The 20000-nt window shown below is 37.8% G+C and overlaps 1 protein-coding gene across 1 annotated transcript in view; it reads right to left on the minus strand.

Annotated features, from left to right (window-relative positions):
* Window positions 1–3275: 3275 nt before the first annotated feature.
* LOC144958338 (uncharacterized) overlaps window positions 3276–20000 on the minus strand; it is a 24106-nt gene continuing 7381 nt past the window's right edge. Inside the window, exons 3-8 of the mRNA XM_078890257.1 lie at window positions 17898–18010; window positions 16661–16811; window positions 15413–15570; window positions 10753–10863; window positions 6448–6524; window positions 3276–4265 (exon numbers count right to left, since the gene is read on the minus strand). Coding sequence (XP_078746383.1) covers window positions 3968–4265; window positions 6448–6524; window positions 10753–10863; window positions 15413–15570; window positions 16661–16811; window positions 17898–18010 — 908 coding nt within the window. The 3' untranslated portion in view covers window positions 3276–3967. The remainder of the gene's footprint in view (window positions 4266–6447; window positions 6525–10752; window positions 10864–15412; window positions 15571–16660; window positions 16812–17897; window positions 18011–20000) is intronic.

Here is a 20000-nt window from a genome sequence, read left to right on the forward strand (position 1 = left end):
TTACAAATAACTTCTCCGCCGGTGATGTCCAATCAAGGGACGCTACTTTTCCGCTAATCTCATTCCCTATAGGTATATAGAAGACACAGTAAGTGACCTCCCTGTGCACGATGGATATTAATTAAGATAGATAAGTTAAAATGATAACAAATTAGAATTGTCGAGAAGCATGAAGTTTTATGACACTTATTTATTCTCCTCATGAAAAGAAATAATTTTTTCCAGTTTCATTTTCGTGAAAACTACAGATGGAAAGAAAGTGACGTCACTCAGCTCTTTGTTATTGCTTTTAGACACCCATTGCAATGATTGGTTCTCACTAAATTATATAAATCAGACGAAAAACTTTTACAGTTATATATAGTTTTTGATGGACCCCATATCCGGCTGGTGGATGTTGTGAGTATTTTACCTAAACGCATAGCATCAATACCCTATTCTATTTTTAGAACTGATATCACCCCGACCTAATTAATACCGCTTAGAGACAGTTGGTAACATATATATATATATATATATATATATATATATATATATATATATTATAAAATCATGAACAAAATGAGATTGGGCGTTGCAGAGATGTTATAAATCAAGTGTTCTAAACATGGAAACAAAACGATCACCTCTTCGAAACGTTTGTAAAGAGCAAAATATTATCAAGAATACATATATCTATAATTATTCGTACATTTTAAAAATAAATTTCTATTTGTTTATATTACAACGGGAGTCAGATAAAAATTGGTAGTGGTAGATCGTAGCCATCGGTAACTTATAGCCTGACCGTAGCCATCGCAAAGTTATAGCCTGACACTGACCAAAAAATGACGTCAAAATGCCAGTCTTTGGCCACAAAAGAAAACAAATCGTGAGTTGTAATCAATAGCTCAACCAATGAAATAACTTGTTTCCATGGGCACTACTAACGACAACTCACAAGGCGGTGCAAAAACCACCAAATAATGACGTCAAAATGCCAGTCTTTTTTGGTTTCAGTGTCAGGCTATAGATAGTATGCGCTTGGCTAAGAAGCTCATAACATTGCCATCCGGAAGTATAACGGACCAACACACAAAACGGTGTGTAACCATGAACTTTTATAGTCTGGTTAATACAGTTTAGTGAGAATCACTCACAAACGCGGATGGCAAAATACAATAATAAATGCTTGAGTGACGTAATCTTCGTTCTATCTATATGTTAATTATAGCTATAATCGTCGCCATCGCTGATTTATAGCCTGACACTGACCAAAAAATGACGTCAAAAGACAAGTCTTTGGGTACAAAAGAAAACAAATCGTGAGTTGTATTCAATAGTCAACCAATGGAAGCATTTATTTCCTTGAGCTCTTCTCATGACAACTCACCAGACGCTGCAAAGACCTTAAAAATGACGTCAAACTGTAAGTCTTAGGGGGTTCTAGTGTCAGGCTATAAGTTAACGATAGCTACGTTAAATACTGTAGTCTGCAAAGAATTGTATACCAATCGATGACGTGGTGCGCACACAATTATATACTGATTGATGACGTAGTGCACAAAGTGATATCTGACTCGCGACTTCAAGAGGAACTTATTTCAGGAATTGCAGTGGAGCGAATATATAACAACATTCCTCCCAGACACCAGGAATCCCTAATGATTCCAAAATTTGGATGAAACAACTATGTTGGAGATAGTAACAAAATCGAGATGAGAATAAATTCGCTCCAATAAACTGTTGAGCATTCTATGTGGTTCCAGTTAACTCCCCTCAACTATATATATATATATATATATATATATATATATATATATATATATATATATATCACGTGTCCCACAACCTTAACGTCTAAATTCTTTGTCTTTCCTTGATATATACCTTGAAAATGATTTTTCCTGAGGTAGGAGAATAAACTGAATAATATTGTGTGTTTAAAAAAAAAATCTTAACTTAATTTTCTTTTTTAATTTTCAAAGTCTTTAGCTTAAAAATATGGTCACGAATTTTTCCATTCAAACAAAATACTTAATTTAAGTGATGGGTAACACTTGGTTATATTTATTAACAAATGCTCAAAACCAAGGCGAAGAACTAACTCAAATAGATACTTAAAAATAAAATTTGAGCTAAGGCGAGGTGACTTGCTCAAGGCCAAACTGCGCAGCGGCGGGTGATCGAATTCGGTACCTTTCGGGTACGAAGCAAAGACCGTACCGCTGAGCCACGCTGCCCCCAATTGACAAGTTTCCTAAAATTTCCGACTGATGGTTTTTATGTGTACCGGCCATATTGATGGATTTTCTACCATTTGTAACAGACGAGTCCAACTGAAGTGTGTAGCGACTATAACAGACGTATTCCTAACATTTCTAACTGATGGTTCTAACTGAAGCGTGTAGCGACTATAACAAACGCATTCCTAACATTTCTAACTGATGGTTCTAACTGAAGTGTGTAGCGACTATAACAGACGTATTTCTAACATTTCTAACTGATGGTTCTAACTGAAGCGTGTAGCGACTATAACAAACGTATTCCTAACATTTCTAACTGATGGTTCTAACTGAAGCGTGTAGCGACTATAACAGACGTATCAATTCTATGATGGTCTAATGAAGTAGCGATACAGTATCCTAACATCTAATGATGGTTCTAACTGAAGCGTGTAGCGACTATAACAGACGTATTCCTAACATTTCTAACTGATGGTTCTAACTGAAGCGTGTAGCGACTATAACAAACGTATTCCTAACATTTCTAACTGATGGTTCTAACTGAAGCGTGTAGCGACTAAAACAGACGTATTCCTAACATTTCTAACTGATGGTTCTAAATGAAGCGTGTAGCGACTATAGCAGACGTATTCCTAACATTTCTAACTGATGGTTCTAACTGAAGCGTGTAGCGACTATAACAGACGTATTCCTAACATTTCTAACTGATGGTTCTAACTGAAGCGTGTAGCGACTATAACAAACGTATTCCTAACATTTCTAACTGATGGTTCTAACTGAAGCGTGTAGCGACTATAACAGACGTATTCCTAACATTTCTAACTGATGGTTCTAAATGAAGCGTATAGGGTCATAACTGATTGGTTTCCTAACATTTCTAACTGATGGTTCTAACTGAAGCGTATAGGGCCATAACTGATTGGTTTCCTAACATCTATAACTGATGATTCCAAATGAAGTGAAGACCAGAACAGTAACAGACGATTTCCTAACATTTCTAGCTAATGATTCTAGCTGGTTTAGTAGCCATAATTAACTTGTTTCCTATTCTTTTTTTGCTCATGGTTCTAACTGCACTATGTAACGGTCATAACTGACGGCTTTTCCTAACATTTCTAACTGAAGGTTCTAAATGAAGTATGTCGGGCCATGACTAACGGGTTTCCTAACATCTCTATTGACAATTCCAACCAAAGTGTCTTGGGCCGTAGCCATCGTTAAGTTATAGCCTGACAAAGAAAAACCCAATTTGTTTTTAGCAGTGCTCATGGAAACAAGTAGTCCCATAAGTTGAACTATTGAATACAACTCACGATTTGTTTTCTTTTTCTTTTGGTCAGTGCCAGGCTACAAGTTAACGATGCCCACGATTGGGCCATACCTGGCGGGTTTCCCTAACATATCTAACGGATGGTTCTAAATGAAGTGTGTTTGAGATTCTATAAATTAATCGCTGACCTTTCTATAGGGAATGAGATTAGCGGAAGATTAGCGTCCCTTGATTGGACGTCACCTTACAGAGAGAACCTCAAAATGGTTTTGCGCATGCGTCTCTCTCGTCCTCGCTTTCGGTGAAGTGTCTCATGCCGCTTTCACCGGAAGCGAGGACGAGAGACGCATGCGCACAACCAACAGACGTTTTCTCTCCAATAACTTTTCCGCCGGTGACGTCCAATCAAAGGACGCTACTCTTTCGCTAATCTCATTCCCTATAGACATCATTCTTGATGCTTGTTCAGCATTCAGTTCCCATATAAATAATGAGCATCTTTAGCGTGGTAGTAACCCAGGGAAGACGAGGACATGTAAGCAGGATCATCTCGCGTCAACACGCTGTCTCCACTCAGGTCATCAATCGATGTTGACGACGCCATAATTCGTAGGGCAACGCATGCGGCTTTTATCATGATCTGCAGGAAGGAAAAAGCCACGAGTGTGGCTAGGAGGATGAAGATGACGCCATCGCTCTCCCAGGCGTCTTTGCGGAATATCATGGCACATAGGACCACGACTGGAATCACATACTGGATACACGTGTATCTGGAATAGAAGAAGAAGGAAATACGATTCAATAGTCTGATGTCACGCCGCCAGGCAACGGCGGCCATCTTGGTTCTAAACAAAGAAAATCATTACTTTCTTTTCATTTTTCATGCTGGCTAGAACTTTTCATATGTCTTGTGATCAGAATGTGTAAAAGTCAAAACATAATCAAATGTATGTGTTATTTTTTTTTCTCCTCTGGATACCCTTTATGCTCGCCGGAGAAAAATTTCATACGGGCGTCCGCCATTGTTCCGATAGTTTAGAGCCAGTGTTACAAAGTTACCATGCGTCAATAGGAAGGACGTGACGTTACGACTGTTGAAGAGTATTGACGTCACTCAGATCTTTGTTATTGTTTTTAACCAGCCATGTTTATGAGTAGTTCTCACTAAATCAGACTAATATAGTGTGCGCTTGGCTAAGAAACACACAACATTGCCATCCTGAAATATAACGCACCAACACACAAAACTATGTGTAACCTTAAACGTTTATAGTCTGGTTAATACAGTTTAGTGAGAATTACTAATAAACGCGGATGGCAAAAAACAATAACAAAGACCCGAGTGATGTTTAATAATGACAAATTAGGGAGCAGCAACTGGTGTAAGATAAAGCAAGAAAGAAAACTACAAGAAAAAAAATTAATCCCGAAAAATCAGCCTGGCTCGACTGGGAAATAAAATGAGCTTATTTGAGTTTATTTTTATATAGCGCAATGTCCACTAAACTTACTCAAAGCGCTTTACAAAGGGTCCCTGGCCAACAGCAACACTTAACATGGAGGATGAGACATGACACCTGTTAGACAATATTACAATCTTTTTCGGACAGAGACAACTCTATTAACGGCCAGGTACTCATTTTACAGCGAGAGTACGATTAGAGAAAGTGATTAAAGAGTCATTTCTCACTCAATTATGCGCGAGGCTCGAACCCAGCTCGAACTTTCGATCCGAAAGCGAATGTCTTACAACTAGACCACGACATTGCCGCACGATAAATAAATAATGTCGAGACAGTCAGAATTTCTTTTCTTGAATGTTTTTTTTTCTTGCTTTTATGGCATGTTTCATACGCACTTTTTCAGAACTTCTGGTGTAAGAATACATCACGCACCCAAGAGCGTGGCCATTATAGTTAAAGGAAAGAAGCTCAGCTGGTAGAGCACTTGCTTCACACGAATAGGGACCAGGATCGATCCCCACTGGATGCCGTCGAGGTTGTTTTTTTGTCCACCAAGCAGTGATTTGGGTAGCTGGGTCTGTTTGTTCTGGTGGAAAGTACTTTGCGATAGATTATCATCCCATTAAGATAACGGGGATAAATTCCAGTTTCATGAACTCAATGTCTCTGAAAGACTTACAGAGTCGAAGCAAAATTAATGCAAAGCTACAGCTTCGGGCACCACAACTATCTTGACTTGGAAATTGATGATATTCATTAAGTGTACTCGCAAAAATACGGTTGTTGGTCACCTCCTTGATGTATAAATCTATGAACAGGAATGAAGTATAGATAGAATGCGCTTGGCCAAAAAGTTCACAACATTGCCATCCGGAAGTATAACGGACCAACACACAAACTCTGTGTAACCATGAACTTTTATAGTCTGGTTAATACAGTTTAGTGAGAACAACTCATAAACGCGGATGGCAAAAACAATAACAAAGGCCTGAGTGACGTCATCTGCATACTATCTATAGAGTGGATGCAATTATATCCAAGGGAGATAATTTTGATAACTGAGAGATTTGATAATTATTATTATACAGTTCAGTCCCTTGATTTTTGAAGAGCTCTGTCTTCATACCAAGTCATCCCAAACCAAGTCAACTAATTTAAGACAAATGAGTTATTCTCCTTCGATTAACCAGTAGAGTTTTGACCAGTCAAAACATGAAATTTGTGACACACCTTCACACGTGCTCGGGCAAACTTATATTCAAATTCCAGCTACAGAAACCGAGATAAACTCCAGCTCCGTGGACCGAATGTGTCCAAAGAACTACTATGAAATGTGTATCCTTGGATTTATTTACAGTAGCAGTCGATGCCATGAATGTATGTAAACATTGTCGTTTACTACATGGGAATTTTCAAATTAACTGATTGATAAAGTTAACTTATTGATAAAGTTAATATTATCTTATCTTATCTTATCTTATGATTTTACCTGGCGTATTTATCCATGACTGAGACATCCAGTATGACGTGCAGTATTAGGTAGAATGCCACGATGGAAAGACAAATCTGGGGGAAAATAGAAAGGATAGGTAGTATGAAGTTGACGTCACTCAGGTCTTTGTTATAGGGAATGAGATTAGCGGAAGAGTAGCGTCCCTTTTGGACGTCACCTTACATAGAGAACGTCAACTTAAAGATCGCTGAGAAACTATTTAACTAACCGCGCGGTTTCACAGGAAGTGAGGACGAGAGACGCATGCGCGAACAATAATGACGTTCTCTCTATAATAACTTCTTCTCCGGTGACGTCCAATCAAGGGACGCTACTCTTCCGCTAATCTCATTCCCTGTTGCTTTTTGCCATTCGCGTTTATGAGTAATTATCACTAAATTGTATTGACCTGACGAAAGATAGAATGCGCTTGGCTCAGAGGCTAATAACATTGCCATCCGGAAGTATAACGGACCAACACACAAGATTATGTGTAACCATGATCTTTTATAGTCTCTTTAATACAGTTCAGTGAGAAGTTATCATAAACGTGGATGGCAAAAAACAATCACAAAGACCTGAGTGACGTCATCTTCGTTCTATCTATAAACGTTTAAGGTTACACATGATAGTTTTGTGTGCTGGTCCGATATACTTCCGAATGGCAATGTTGTGAGCTTCTTAGCCAAGCGCATACTATCTAGAAATTATTATTATTTGCAATGTTTCCTCTTTATTCATCATGGACGTAATTAATCATGCCAAGCGTCTATTTTTGTCTTCTTTGTTTTGGTATTGTTTTGGTAATGGTAGCATGAGAGTATAACCATATAATTCCTTAATCTATTGAGTGAATGTATTCTCTACCAGATTCAATCCATTGATTGATGGACAAAAAGAGTAATAGGGTTCAATGGTCGTGACGTCACTTCCCTCATAATGACGCATAGCAACTTAGTAACTGGTTCTAAACTATCGGTACAATGGCGGACGCACTTATGAAATATTTCTCCGACGAGCATAAAAGTGTATCCAGAGGAGAAAAAAAAACATTATAAATCTGATCATGTTTTGACTTTTATACACTCTGATCACATAACATGTGAAAAAGTTCTAGCCGGCATGAAGAATAAAAAGTACCGATTTTCGTTGATTAGAACCAAGCTGCTGGTTGCTGGGCGGACGTGACACCAGACGATTGAATCCTATTACAAGGACCTTTCTCCACGGGACTATAGTATAGAATCTCAGTGTCGTATTCAACAGAGCAACCAATGAGATCGCTCGTTTCCTTGACTACTACTAATGACAACTCTCTAGACGGTCCACAAACTTAAAATGACGTCAAAATATGAGTCTTAGTGGGACGAAGCGTGGCCTTCGTTTAGTTATGACCTGATACTGACCAAAAAATGACGTCAAAATGCCAGTCTTTTGCCACAAAAGAAAACAAATCCTGAGTCGTATTCAATAGTTCAACCAATGGAATCAATTGTTTCCATGAGCTCTACTAACGACAACTCACTAGGCGGTGCAAAAACCAAATAATGACGTCAAACTGCCAGTCCGTTTTGATTTCAGTATCAGGCTATAACATAACGATGGCTACGGACGTAGCCATCGTTAACTTATAGCCTGACACTAGAACCCTCCAGGACTTACAGTTAGACGTCATTTTAAAGGTTTGTGCAGCGTCAAGTGAGTTGTCGTTAGTAGAGCTCATGAAAACAAGTGATTCCATTGGTTGAACTATTGAATACAACTCATGATTTGTTTTCTTTTGCGGCCAAAGACTTGTCATTTGACGTAAATTTTTGGACAGTGTCAGGCTATAACTTAACAGATGGCTACGCTAGAACCCACCAGGGTTTATAGTTTGATGTCATTTTCTTGGTTATTGCACCGTTCAGTGAGCTGTCAATAGTAGTGGACAAGGAAACAAGTGATTCCATTAGTTGACCTTTTGAATACAACTCACGATTTGTTTTCTTTTGCTGCCAAAGACTTGTCTTTTGACGTAAATTTTTGGACAGTGTCAGGCTATAGATAGTATGCACTTGGCTAAGAAGTTCACAACATTGCCATCCGGAAGTATAACTGGCCAACACACAAAACTGTATGTAATCATGATTGTTTATAGTGTGGTTAATACAATTTAGTGAGAACTACTCATAAACGCGGATGGCAAAAAACAATAACTAATAACTAAGTGACGTCAACTTCGAACTATCAATACGTTATCGATGGCTTTGGTCAGGCCATGAGTTTACGAAGGCCACGCTTAGTGTCAGACTATAGATAGTTCGAAGATGACGTCACTCAGGTTTTTTTATTGTTTTTTTGCCATCCGCATTTATGAGTAATTCTCACTAAACTGTATTAACCTGACTATAAATGAACATGGTTACACAATGTATTGTGTGTTGGTCCGTTATGCTTCCGGATGGCAATGTTATGAGCTTCTGAGCCAAGCACATTCTATCAATATATAGTTCGAAGTTGTCACTCGGGTCTTTGATATTGTTTTTTGCCATCCGCGTTTATGAATAATTCTCACTAAACTGTATTAACCAGACTATAGATAGTATGCACTTAGCTAAGAAGTTCACAACATTGCCATCCGGAAGTATAACGGACCAACATACAAAACTATGTGTAACTATGAAATTTTATAGTCTGGTTAATACAGTTTAGTGAGAAGTACTCATAAACGTGTATGGCAAAAAAAACAATAACAAAGACAGGAGTGACGTCATCTTCGTTCTATCTATAAACGATCATGCTTACACTCAAGTTTTGTACCGTTCTACTTCCGGATGGCAACGTTATGAGATTCTTAGCCAAGTGCATACTATATATAAGTTATCGATGGATACGCACTCACAGTGTCAGAAGTCCGTTTATTTTAATACAACATACACACTATTATATATATATACCTGTGTATTTTAAAAAATCTATAGATGCTGGACTTATAGCGACACCTGAATTTGACAGTGACTAACCTCAGTGTTGGACACCGTCCAGGGTCTTGCATAAATATTGACCCATCTCCTTAATCTGATATTGATTCTACGCGATTAGTTTTAAAAAAATTATAATATCCGCCAGCTAGATATAGATAGTATGCAGATGACGTCACTCATGCCTTTGTTATTGTTTTTGCCATCCGCGTTTGTGAGTTGTTCTCACTAAACTGTATTAACCAGACTATAAAAGTTCATGGTTACACAGAGTTTGTGTGTTGGTTCGTTATACTTCCGGATGGCAATGTTGTGAACTCCTTGGCCAAGCACATTCTATCTATAGACAGTGTTCGCTTGGTTAAGTAACTCATAATATTGCCATCCGGAAATATAACGGACCAACACACAAAACTATATATGTAACCATGAACGTTTTTGTCTGGTTAATACAGTTTAGTGAGAATAACTCATAAACGTGGATGGCAAAAAACAATAACAAAGACCTGAGTGACGTCATCTTTGAACTATCTATAAATACTATGTAATGTCTTGCGTTGCAATCGTAGCCATCATAACTTATAGATAGAATGCGCTTGGCCAAGGAGTTCACAACATTGCCATCCGGAAGTATAACGGACCAACACACAAACTCTGTGTAACCATGAACTTTTATAGTCTGGTTAATACAGTTTAGTGAGAACAACTCACAAACACGGATGGCAAAAACAATAACAAAGGCCTGAGTGACGTCATCTGCTTACTATTTATAGCCTGACCGTGATCAAAAAATGACGTCAAAATGCCAGTCTTTTGCTACAATAGAAAACAAACGTGAGTTGTATTCAATAGTTCAACCATTGGGACCACTTGTTTCCATGAGCACTACTAACGACAACTCATTAGGCGGTGCCAAAACCAAATAATGACGTCAAAATGTCAGTCTTTTTTGGGTTTAAGTGTCAGGCTATAACTTAACGATGGCGACGTTGCAATACATTTGACGTTAGTTTCTCTCATTGATTGATTTCTAAATTTACTTTTCGGATCCCTATTCGTCCCGACATAATAGCGTTTTGAGACGGTGGGTTATGATAAAGATGATGAAGATGATGATGATGATGGTGATGATGATGGTGATGATGATGTTGAGGATGATGATGGTGATGATGGTGATGATGATGATGATGATGATGATGATGATGATGATGATGATGATGATGATGATGATGATGATAACGATGATAATGATGATGGTAACGATGATAACGATGTAATGATGATGATGATGATGATGATGGCGACGACGACGACGACGTCGACGATAACGACGACTTACAACTCCAGCAGTCTCCTCATCCAACAAGATGTCCTGGTTATGGATCAAAGCCGTACACAAGTTCACGGTTGTCACAAAGAATGACCACATACCAAGCAAAGCCAGTCCGTTCTAAGACATTCAAGAAAAGACACAAAATCCTTTCTTTAAAAAATATAGCATTGTGGAGAACATTGTGCTTATTTGAGTCAATCAAAAAATTGATACGGCGCACAACTCTACTGAAAGATTTGAAAATTAGAAATGTATTTTTCACAGATAGATAAACAGATAACTTGATTTCCTTTATAATTTAAAGTCAGTTTGAAAGTTCGTTGAGTCAAACAGATAATATCATAAAATATGTACCGACGGCACTTGGCTCTCAAAATCAACTAATTTTGACACTGTAAAAAGTTGTCAATTTGCGTCATCTATTTATGACATCAAGTATTATTATTACTTCCGTTGTGTTGTTGATTTAGCGGTGATCAATTTTGTTATGTAGTAGTATGTTCTAATTTCGTGTATGTTTGTGTGTGTGTGTGTGTGTGTATGTTTGTGTGTGTGTGTGTTGTGTATGGTGTATACATGTGTGTGTGTGTTGGCATTTTTCAGCAAATCGTGGCATTCATAGTGATATTATTCACTTGATCACATGAAGGTATTTCAGTCGCCATTTTGATTCTTTTTTTACTATCAGGGTTAGCTCGAGAGGTTAGTCATAAGTGTTATTAAAGGTGCTAGGGTGTTTGTTTTTCCATAAGTTAAGTAAAGGGGAGACATTCCGAAAGCTCCTACATCCCAGTATTCTTTAAATTTGTATTTTCACCGTTGATACTTCATGTTGGGCCACACAGAAAAATCAACCGAAGATATACCAAATTACACAGACAACGTTGTTTACCAATCTGCCCTCAATAAATGATGGTGAGTACAGTATCGAATGAAAATAGTTCTTTCCCCGCAAAATTGCGGGCTTTTTACTAGTGAAACAAAATGTAAAACGGGGAAAGGTTTCAAAATGATGCAATAGAAACATTTACCGTTTGAGGTACAAACCGTAGCCATCGTAAAGTTATAGCCTGATAGTGACCAAAAAAAATGACATCCTAACGCCGGTCTTTTGCCACAAAAGAAAACAAATTCAATGGTTCAACCAATGAAATAACGTGTTTCCACGAGCTCTACTAACAACAAGTCACTAGACGCTACACAGACCTAAAGAATGACGTCAAACTACCAGTCCTAGAGTGTTCTAGCGTAGCCATCGTTATGTTATAGCCTGATGCTGAAATCCAAAAGGACTGGCAGTTTGACGTCATTATTTGTTTTTGTTTTTTGCACCGCCTAGTGAGTTGTACCCTATCAAATGCTTTTGCGTAACCGATAAAGCATGCATAGATTTCTTTTTGATGATCAAGGTATTTTTGTGTGATATTATTTAAACAGAAAATTGCTTCTCTTGTCCCATTATTTTTTCTAAAGCCAAACTGTACATCGCCAACTTCATTATCGATGGTAGACCTGATTCTTTCTAGGATGATCTTCAATAATAATTTAGTTACATGGGGCATCAGACTTATTGTGCGGAAATCACTGCAAGTTGTCGCCTTTGGTTTTTTCGGTAGCGTGATGTAAACCGATTTGGCAAGTTCGACTGGAATATAGCCTGTATTGTAAATACTATTAAAGAGATCTGTTAGTTTCACAATTGAGAATTCTTTCAAAATGTTTAGCATTTCTGTTACAATGCCATCTTCACCCTCAGCCTTGCCATCTTTCATATTTTTCAATGCATTTTCTATCTCACATGCGAGTATTGGAGGACCGTCAGTGTTGCCTGGCAAAGGTATTTGGGGCCTGTCATCATCAAATAACTCGGCAATGTATTGACACCATCTTTCCTTTATATCCTCTTTCTCAAATAATATTTTACAATTCTTGTCTTTAATACAGTTATTGTTGTTAGTGGTGCGTTTTTTGCCCGAAATCTGTCTTATTTCCTCGTGGGCTGCTTTTCCATCTAGGCCAAATATTTCGATCATCCTGCATTTGTGGTTAAGCCAATTTTCTTTTGCTATGCGACGTTTGTGTTGGATTTTCTTATTCAGCGCTTCATACTCTGATTTGTTCTTCATTTGTTTACGTTCTGACATGAGATCCAAAATTTCTGGTGTCATCCATTGCTTTCTTGTTCTTTTCTCCTTCTTTGGAATATCCTTATTATCGAATTTTATGCTGTCTTTGAATATGTTCCATTTTATATCAATTTCTTCAATTGCATTTGCTTGTGAGAATTGTTCTTGTGATTCAATAAGTAGTTCATCATATCTGTTCGAAACAGAGACATTATATTTCTCCTGCAATTCTGATGACCATTTTAGACGATCGATGTCTAATTTATCTAATATCTTTGGTTTTTTAATTTTCTTTAGCTTTAACGTTAGCTTTGCAATAAGTGGGTTATGTTTAGAATTGATATCAGCTCCCGGGTATGTTTGGCACGATTTTACACTGTTGCGAAACCTTTTCCTGATCATAATGTGATCTATTTGAGTTCTACACCAGTCCCCGGGGCTTTTCCATGTGTATAATTTTTTCTTTGGAGGTAGGAGGATAAATAATCTGAGATATGCAGATGATACAGTATTGTTGGCATCGAACGAGACAAATCTACAGATCCTTGCAAATCAAGTAAACCTGGAGTACAGCAAAGGGTCTAGAGATGAATGTTCAAAAGACGAAGGTAATGGTCATGTCAAAGAAGCCTGAAAAAAATCGCAAAAGTCCAAATTAATAATCAAAACATCGAACAAGTAGATTCTTTTAAATATCTTGGATAGACAATGACCAACAACGGAAAGAATGAACTGGAAGTGAAAAACAGGATTGCTATAGCTAAGTCGAGGTTCAGCCAACTGAATAACATTTTAACTTCGCAACAAACGAAGATGAAAACGAGAATAAAAATACTCAAATGTTATGTCCACTCAGCACTTCTCTACGGCTCAGAAACATGACCTTGAACAAACAAATAGAGAAAAGAATTGAGGCCTTTGAAATGTGGACTTTCCGTCGCCTTGGAAAAATCAGTTGGAAAGAAAAGAAAACAAATCAAGAAGTCTGTGACATTCTTGATATCAGACCGACCCTAATGAAAGTAATAAAAACAAGAAAACTAAGGTATTTTGGACACCTAAGACGCCATCAAACTGTCAACAAGGACATTCTTGAGGGTAGAGTTGAGTGGAAAAGAGGAAGAGGCAGGCCAGCAAGAACTTGGATAGATGATGTGAAGACATGGACAGGATTGTCGGCAGCCGAATGCAGTCAGCAAGCCGTCAACAGGGAAGATTGGCGTGTCATTTCAAGTCGACCCCAACCCATGAGATGACACTGGAAGAAGAAGAAGAAGAAGAAGAAGTGAGTTGTCGTAAGTAGAGCTCATGGAAACAAGTTATTTCATTGGTTGAACTATTGAATACAACTCACGATTTGTTTTCTTTTGTGGCAAAAGGCTGGCATTTTGACGTCATTTTTTGGTCAGTATCAGGCCATAACTTTACGAAGGCCACGGTTCTAGATAGTGTCAGGCAAAAGATAGTGTGCGCTTGGCTAAGAAACTCACAATCTTGCCATCCGGAAGTATAACGGACCAACACACAAACTTTGTGTAATCTTGAACGTTGATAGTCTGCTAATACCGTTTATTGAGAATTACTCATAAACGTGGATGGCAAAGAGCAATAACTCAGACGGAGGTGACGTCAACTTCATTCTATCTATATGTTAACGATGGCTACATGCAAACGCTTTCGTCAGATAGTAGCCTTCGTAAAAGCATAGTCTGCCACTGACTATAGATAGAATGAAGTTGACGTCACTACGGTCTTTGTTATTGTTTTTTTGCCATCCGCGTTTATGAGTAATTCTCACTAAACTGTATTAACCAGACTATAATAAATGTCCATGATTACACACAGTTGTGTGTGTGTTGGTCCGTTATACTTCCGGGTGGCAATGCTGTGAGCTTCTCAGCCAATCGCATATTATCTATAGATCACGTCAAAATACAAGGCCAGGCCACACCAAAAAAAAACAAAAAACAAAAAAACAAACAAACAAACAAAACAAAACAACAACAACAACAAAAACAACTCACAATCGTGAATCGTATTCAATAGCTGAACCAATGGAATCTTTTTTTTTTTCTTGTGAACTACTCACAACTCACTGGACCGAGCACAAACCTACAAATGACGTCAAAAACAAGTCCTCGTGCCAGGCGACAGATAGAATGAAGATGACATCACTCGGATCTTTTTTATTGCTTTTTGTCATCAATCTTTATGAGTAATAGGCTCAACAGTCGTGACGTCACTTCCCTCGGAATGACGCATAATAACTTAGTAACTGGTTCTAAACTATCGGAACAATGGCGGACGCCCTTATGAAATACTTCTCAAACGAGCATAAAAGTGTATTCGGAGGAGAAACACATAAATCTGATCATCTTTTGACTTTTACACATTCTGATCACATGATAGATAGACTATGTGAAAAAGTTCTAGCCAGCATGAAGAATAAAAAGTACCGATTTTCTTTGTTTAGACCCACGCTCCTCGTTGCTGGAAGGACATGACATCAAACTACTAACTGAATCCTATTAACTACTCACCTGCACCAGAACTCTGTGAAGCCAGGCCTCTTTAAGACGCTCACCCTTCTCCAATCTGTACAGATTCACGTGCAGTGAGTACAGGGACAGGATGTAGGCCGACCAGGAAAGGCACGTGATACACAATGCAAACAGGGTGGCCGTTGAGATGTACTCACCTAGCAAACAAAATCAGAAAAGAAAGGAATATAGTTGACAGAATGAAGATGACGTCACTCAGGTCTTTGTTATTGGGTTCTTTTTTTTTGTTTGTTTTTTTGGGTTTTTTTTTGTTGTCATCCACGTTGATGAGGAATTTTCACTGAACTGTTTTATCCAGATTATAGATAGAATGAAGTTGACGTCACTCAAGTCTTTGTTATTGTTTTTTTTTGTGTCATCAATGTTTATGAGTAATTCTCAATGAACTGTATTAACCTTACTATAAACGTTCAAGGTTAAACATAGTTTTCTGTGTTGGTCAGTTTTATTTCCGAATAGCAATTTTGTGAGCTTCTTAGCCAAGCGCACAACATTGCCATCGGGAAGTATAACGAAACAAAACACAAAACTTATGTTTAACCTTGAACGTTTATAGTCTGGTTAATACAGTTTATTGAGAATTACTCATAAACATGGATGGCAAAAAACAATAACAAAGAGTTGATTGACGTCAACTTTATACTATCTTTTGTCTGGATAATACAGTTTAGTGATAATTACTCATAAACGTGGATGGCCAAAATCCCCACCAAAAAAACCCACCATGATTTGTTGCTGTCCAACGATTGGATGCTTCTAAACAAATGTAAACACGCTGTTTTTTTTTTTAATGAAAAGTGTACACATATTCATGTGTTATTCTGAACAAAATGACCAATCGTGATTCTAGGTATTTCAAAAGCTGTGAATACTTTTCACTATGTGGGTCATTTTGAGCACATTTTGCAAAGTGGCCAATGACCTGGAGCACATGGAAAGGGAATATAGATCATGCCATTACACGACAACCATCAACGAAATGTGATAGAAATAAAGGAGTAATTAGGTCTAGTAAAAGCAAAGAATGTATTCAAATTCAACTTATCGTGACAATAAATAACACTGAGAGAAACAGATCGAAATATTATGTGGTTGTGTATTTTGGAACGTACTATAACAGTCAGCAGAGAGAGAGAGAGAGAGAGAGAGAGAGAGAGAGAGAGAGAGAGAGAGAGGCGGGGGAGGGAGGGAGAAGAGGTAGCACAGAGACAGATACATTTTACTCACGGTCATATACACAAAACCAGGCAACAGTTGTCGCACAAGCTCCGATAGAAAACATCAAGATTGGAGCGTTGACCAGGGATGGACTCACGTAGACTGGAACTCCGGAGAATGTCCGGCATATCGATATGATGGAGTGGACTGACCACACCAACTGTGAACACAAAAGATTAATTTTCACTTTGCTTGTAAATTACAGTAATTATGAAAGTAACTGGAGTTTTTATAGTAGAAGTAGTAGTAGTAGTAGTAGTAGTAGTAGTAGTAGTAGTAGTAGTAGTAGTAGTAGTGTAGTAGTAGTAGTAGTAGTAGTAGTAATTAGTAGTAGTAGTAGTAGTAGTAGTATAGTATAGTAGTTAGTAGTAGTAGTAGTGTAGTAGTAGTAGTAGTAGTAGTAGATAGTAGTAGTAAGTAGTAGTGTAGTAGTAGTTATTAGTAGTAGTATAGTTAGTAGTAGTAGTAGTAGTAGTAGTAGTAGTAGTATAGTAGTAGTAGTAGTAGTAATAGTAGTAGTAGTAGTAGTAGTAAGTGTAGTAGTAGTAGTAGTGTAGTAGTAGTAGTAGTGTAGTAGTAGTAGTAATAGTAGTAGTAGTAGTAGTAGTATAGTAGTATAGTAGTAGTAGTAGTAGTAGTAGTATAGTAGTAGTAGTAGTAGTAGTAGTAGTAGTAGTAGTAGGTGTAGGTGGTGGTGGTGGTAGTAGTGGTGTATGGTGGTGGTAATAGTGGCGATAATAGTATTAGTAGTAATAGAAGTCGTAATAAATAGCAGTGGTGGTGTTGGTGATTATGATGATAATTAAAAAAGTAGTAGTAGTAGTAGTAGTAGTAGTAGTAGTAGTAGTAGTAGTAGTAGTAGTAGTAGTAGTAGTGGTGGTGGTGGTGGTGGTGGTAGTAGTGGTGGTAGTGGTGGTGGTGGTAATAGTGGCGATAATAGTATTAGTAGTAATAGAAGTCGTAATAAATAGCAGTGGTGGTGTTGGTGATTATGGTGATAATTTAAAAAGTAGTAGTAGTAGTAGTAGTAGTAGTAGTAGTAGTAGTAGTAGTAGTAGTAGTAGTGGTGGTGGTGGTAATAGTGGCGATAATAGTATTAGTAGTAATAGAAGTCGTAATAAATAGCAGTGGTGGTGTTGGTGATTATGGTGATAATTTAAAAAGTAGTAGTGGATATTGCTCTATATTAAAAGCTCAATTTTTTTTTTAAAAATCGTTATGGGGTTTCTGGTCACTATAGACTCACCATCCATGCATAAACCACCAACCAGATCACTTGTAACCATGTCGCAGGCGAAATAGGCGTCTCATAGGCCTTACTTACTTCCACTGTGCCGTTATCCAGTACTTTCGGTATTGCTACAAGGAAGAAATTGTGTGAAAAAAAATGAGAAATGAATTATGATATTTATTGCAAATTGAATAATAACTGTGAATATTTTGATAATTTTGGGTCGATAATTTGGGTATTTCGACAATTCATTTGCTTGGAATATCTGACCAGATGCGGCTATGAAATAAAATTTCTCTCTTTTCAATGAAGAGAATGGATGTCTTGGTAAATCAGTCATTGGGTTGGAAGGCATTTGTTACAGTGGATGACATAATCAGTCGGATGGTGAAAAGCTTTGAACCGAGATATTGCCAAGTCCAGTTAGAAGGTCAATTTTTAATATCAAAAATGAGTTCTTGTCATAAATGATTAAATCAGCCCTTTTTCTAGGTCTACATTTTCGGGAAATATCAAGGCTTAATTTCACTTCTAAATATTTTTACAGCTAGTCACGTTTAAAAAGTATGACATTTGAGAAAAGTTGCTGGATATCTTTCCCATATATCTGACCATAGCGTCATGAAAAAATCACCCGATTTACTTCAAATAAAGAATAAAATACTCTGGGGAGCAAATTCATTCAGAAAGTGAATCTTTTTTTTAAATGCAAATCCAAAATGTTCACTTTCCGAATGAATATATCAAGCACCGACACATTTAAGAAGAATATGTGCACCGCGTTTTATCCTATCTCCCCTCTTGATCTCCTGCCCTTTTGATCCGTGAGTGCTTATTGTTAGCAGTTAGCCTTCATCTCTTCATATATGAAGGCTATTCAGCCATCTATCACCTGGGGAACTAAGAATCTTTTGGCGAAATTATTCATAGGATCGCTTCCAGAAACCTGGGATGGGCACAATTAACCTTCACACGTGCTCGGGCAAACATAGTAGTGTTGTTAATAGATAGTATGCGCTTGGCTAAGAAGCTCATAACATTGCCATCCGGAAGTATAACGGACCGACACACAAGACTGTGTGTATCCGTGAACGTTTATAGTCAGGTTAATACAGTTCAGTGAGCATTACTCATAAACGCGGATGGCAAAAAACAATAACAAACACATGAGTGACGTCATCTTCGAACTATCTATAGATAGTATGCGCTTGGCTAAGAAGCTCGTAACATTGCCATCCGGAAGTATAACGGACCAACACACAAACTCTGTGTAACCATGAACTTTTATAGTCTGGTTAATACAGTTCAGTGAGAATAACTCACAAACGCGGATGGCAAAATATAACAATAAAGGCTTTAGTGACGTCATCTTCGAACTATCTATAAACAATAACGTGAATAAACTCGAACTCTCTCTGCTCATTGTTATTATTTTTATACCGCCAAATAGGTGACTAATTATCCCACGATTATCTCGATCATTTTATTATAAACTTTTAAGTTTACACATTGTTTTCTGAGTTTGTTCTATTGATAGTTCGAAGATGACGTCACTCAGGTCTTTGTTATTGTTTTTTGCCATCCGCGTTTATGAGTAATGCTCACTGAACTGTATTAACCCGACTGTAAACGTTCATGGATACACACAGTTTTGTGTGTTGGTCCGTTATACTTCCGGATGGCAATGTTATGAGCTTCTTGGCCAAGCGCATACTATCTATTGATCAAGTGGTAGAGCATGGGGATTTTACTTTGACCAAAGAGCGTGTAGGTAACGATTGTTATGTTACCAAGAGCTCTCACTTCCCGCTTTTGGTGAAGCCACGCATCTTCCGTCTTCTACTCGTATTTTCTTCATTGTATCAGTAAGCCTAGCGCGCATGATACACGCGGAGCACACCCACCTCGCTCTCTCGCCTGGCACGCAACAATAGCATTGCGGTTAAGAGAAGTGAGAGCTCTTGGTAACTACGTTACCCTACACACTCTTTGCTTAGACACATACCGTCGATAGTATCAAAACATGTGTAGTTGGCTATGTTTACCTATCACTGCCATCATTGTTTACATCATGACGACTGTCTTCTGTCAGCTTTGGGAGCTCACCCCAAGTCCAAC

The sequence above is a fragment of the Berghia stephanieae genome, chromosome 12 (assembly GCF_034508935.2).
Source record: "Berghia stephanieae isolate SIO BIC M18660-M18661 chromosome 12, UCSD_Bste_1.3, whole genome shotgun sequence".
Taxonomy (NCBI): domain Eukaryota; kingdom Metazoa; phylum Mollusca; class Gastropoda; order Nudibranchia; family Aeolidiidae; genus Berghia; species Berghia stephanieae.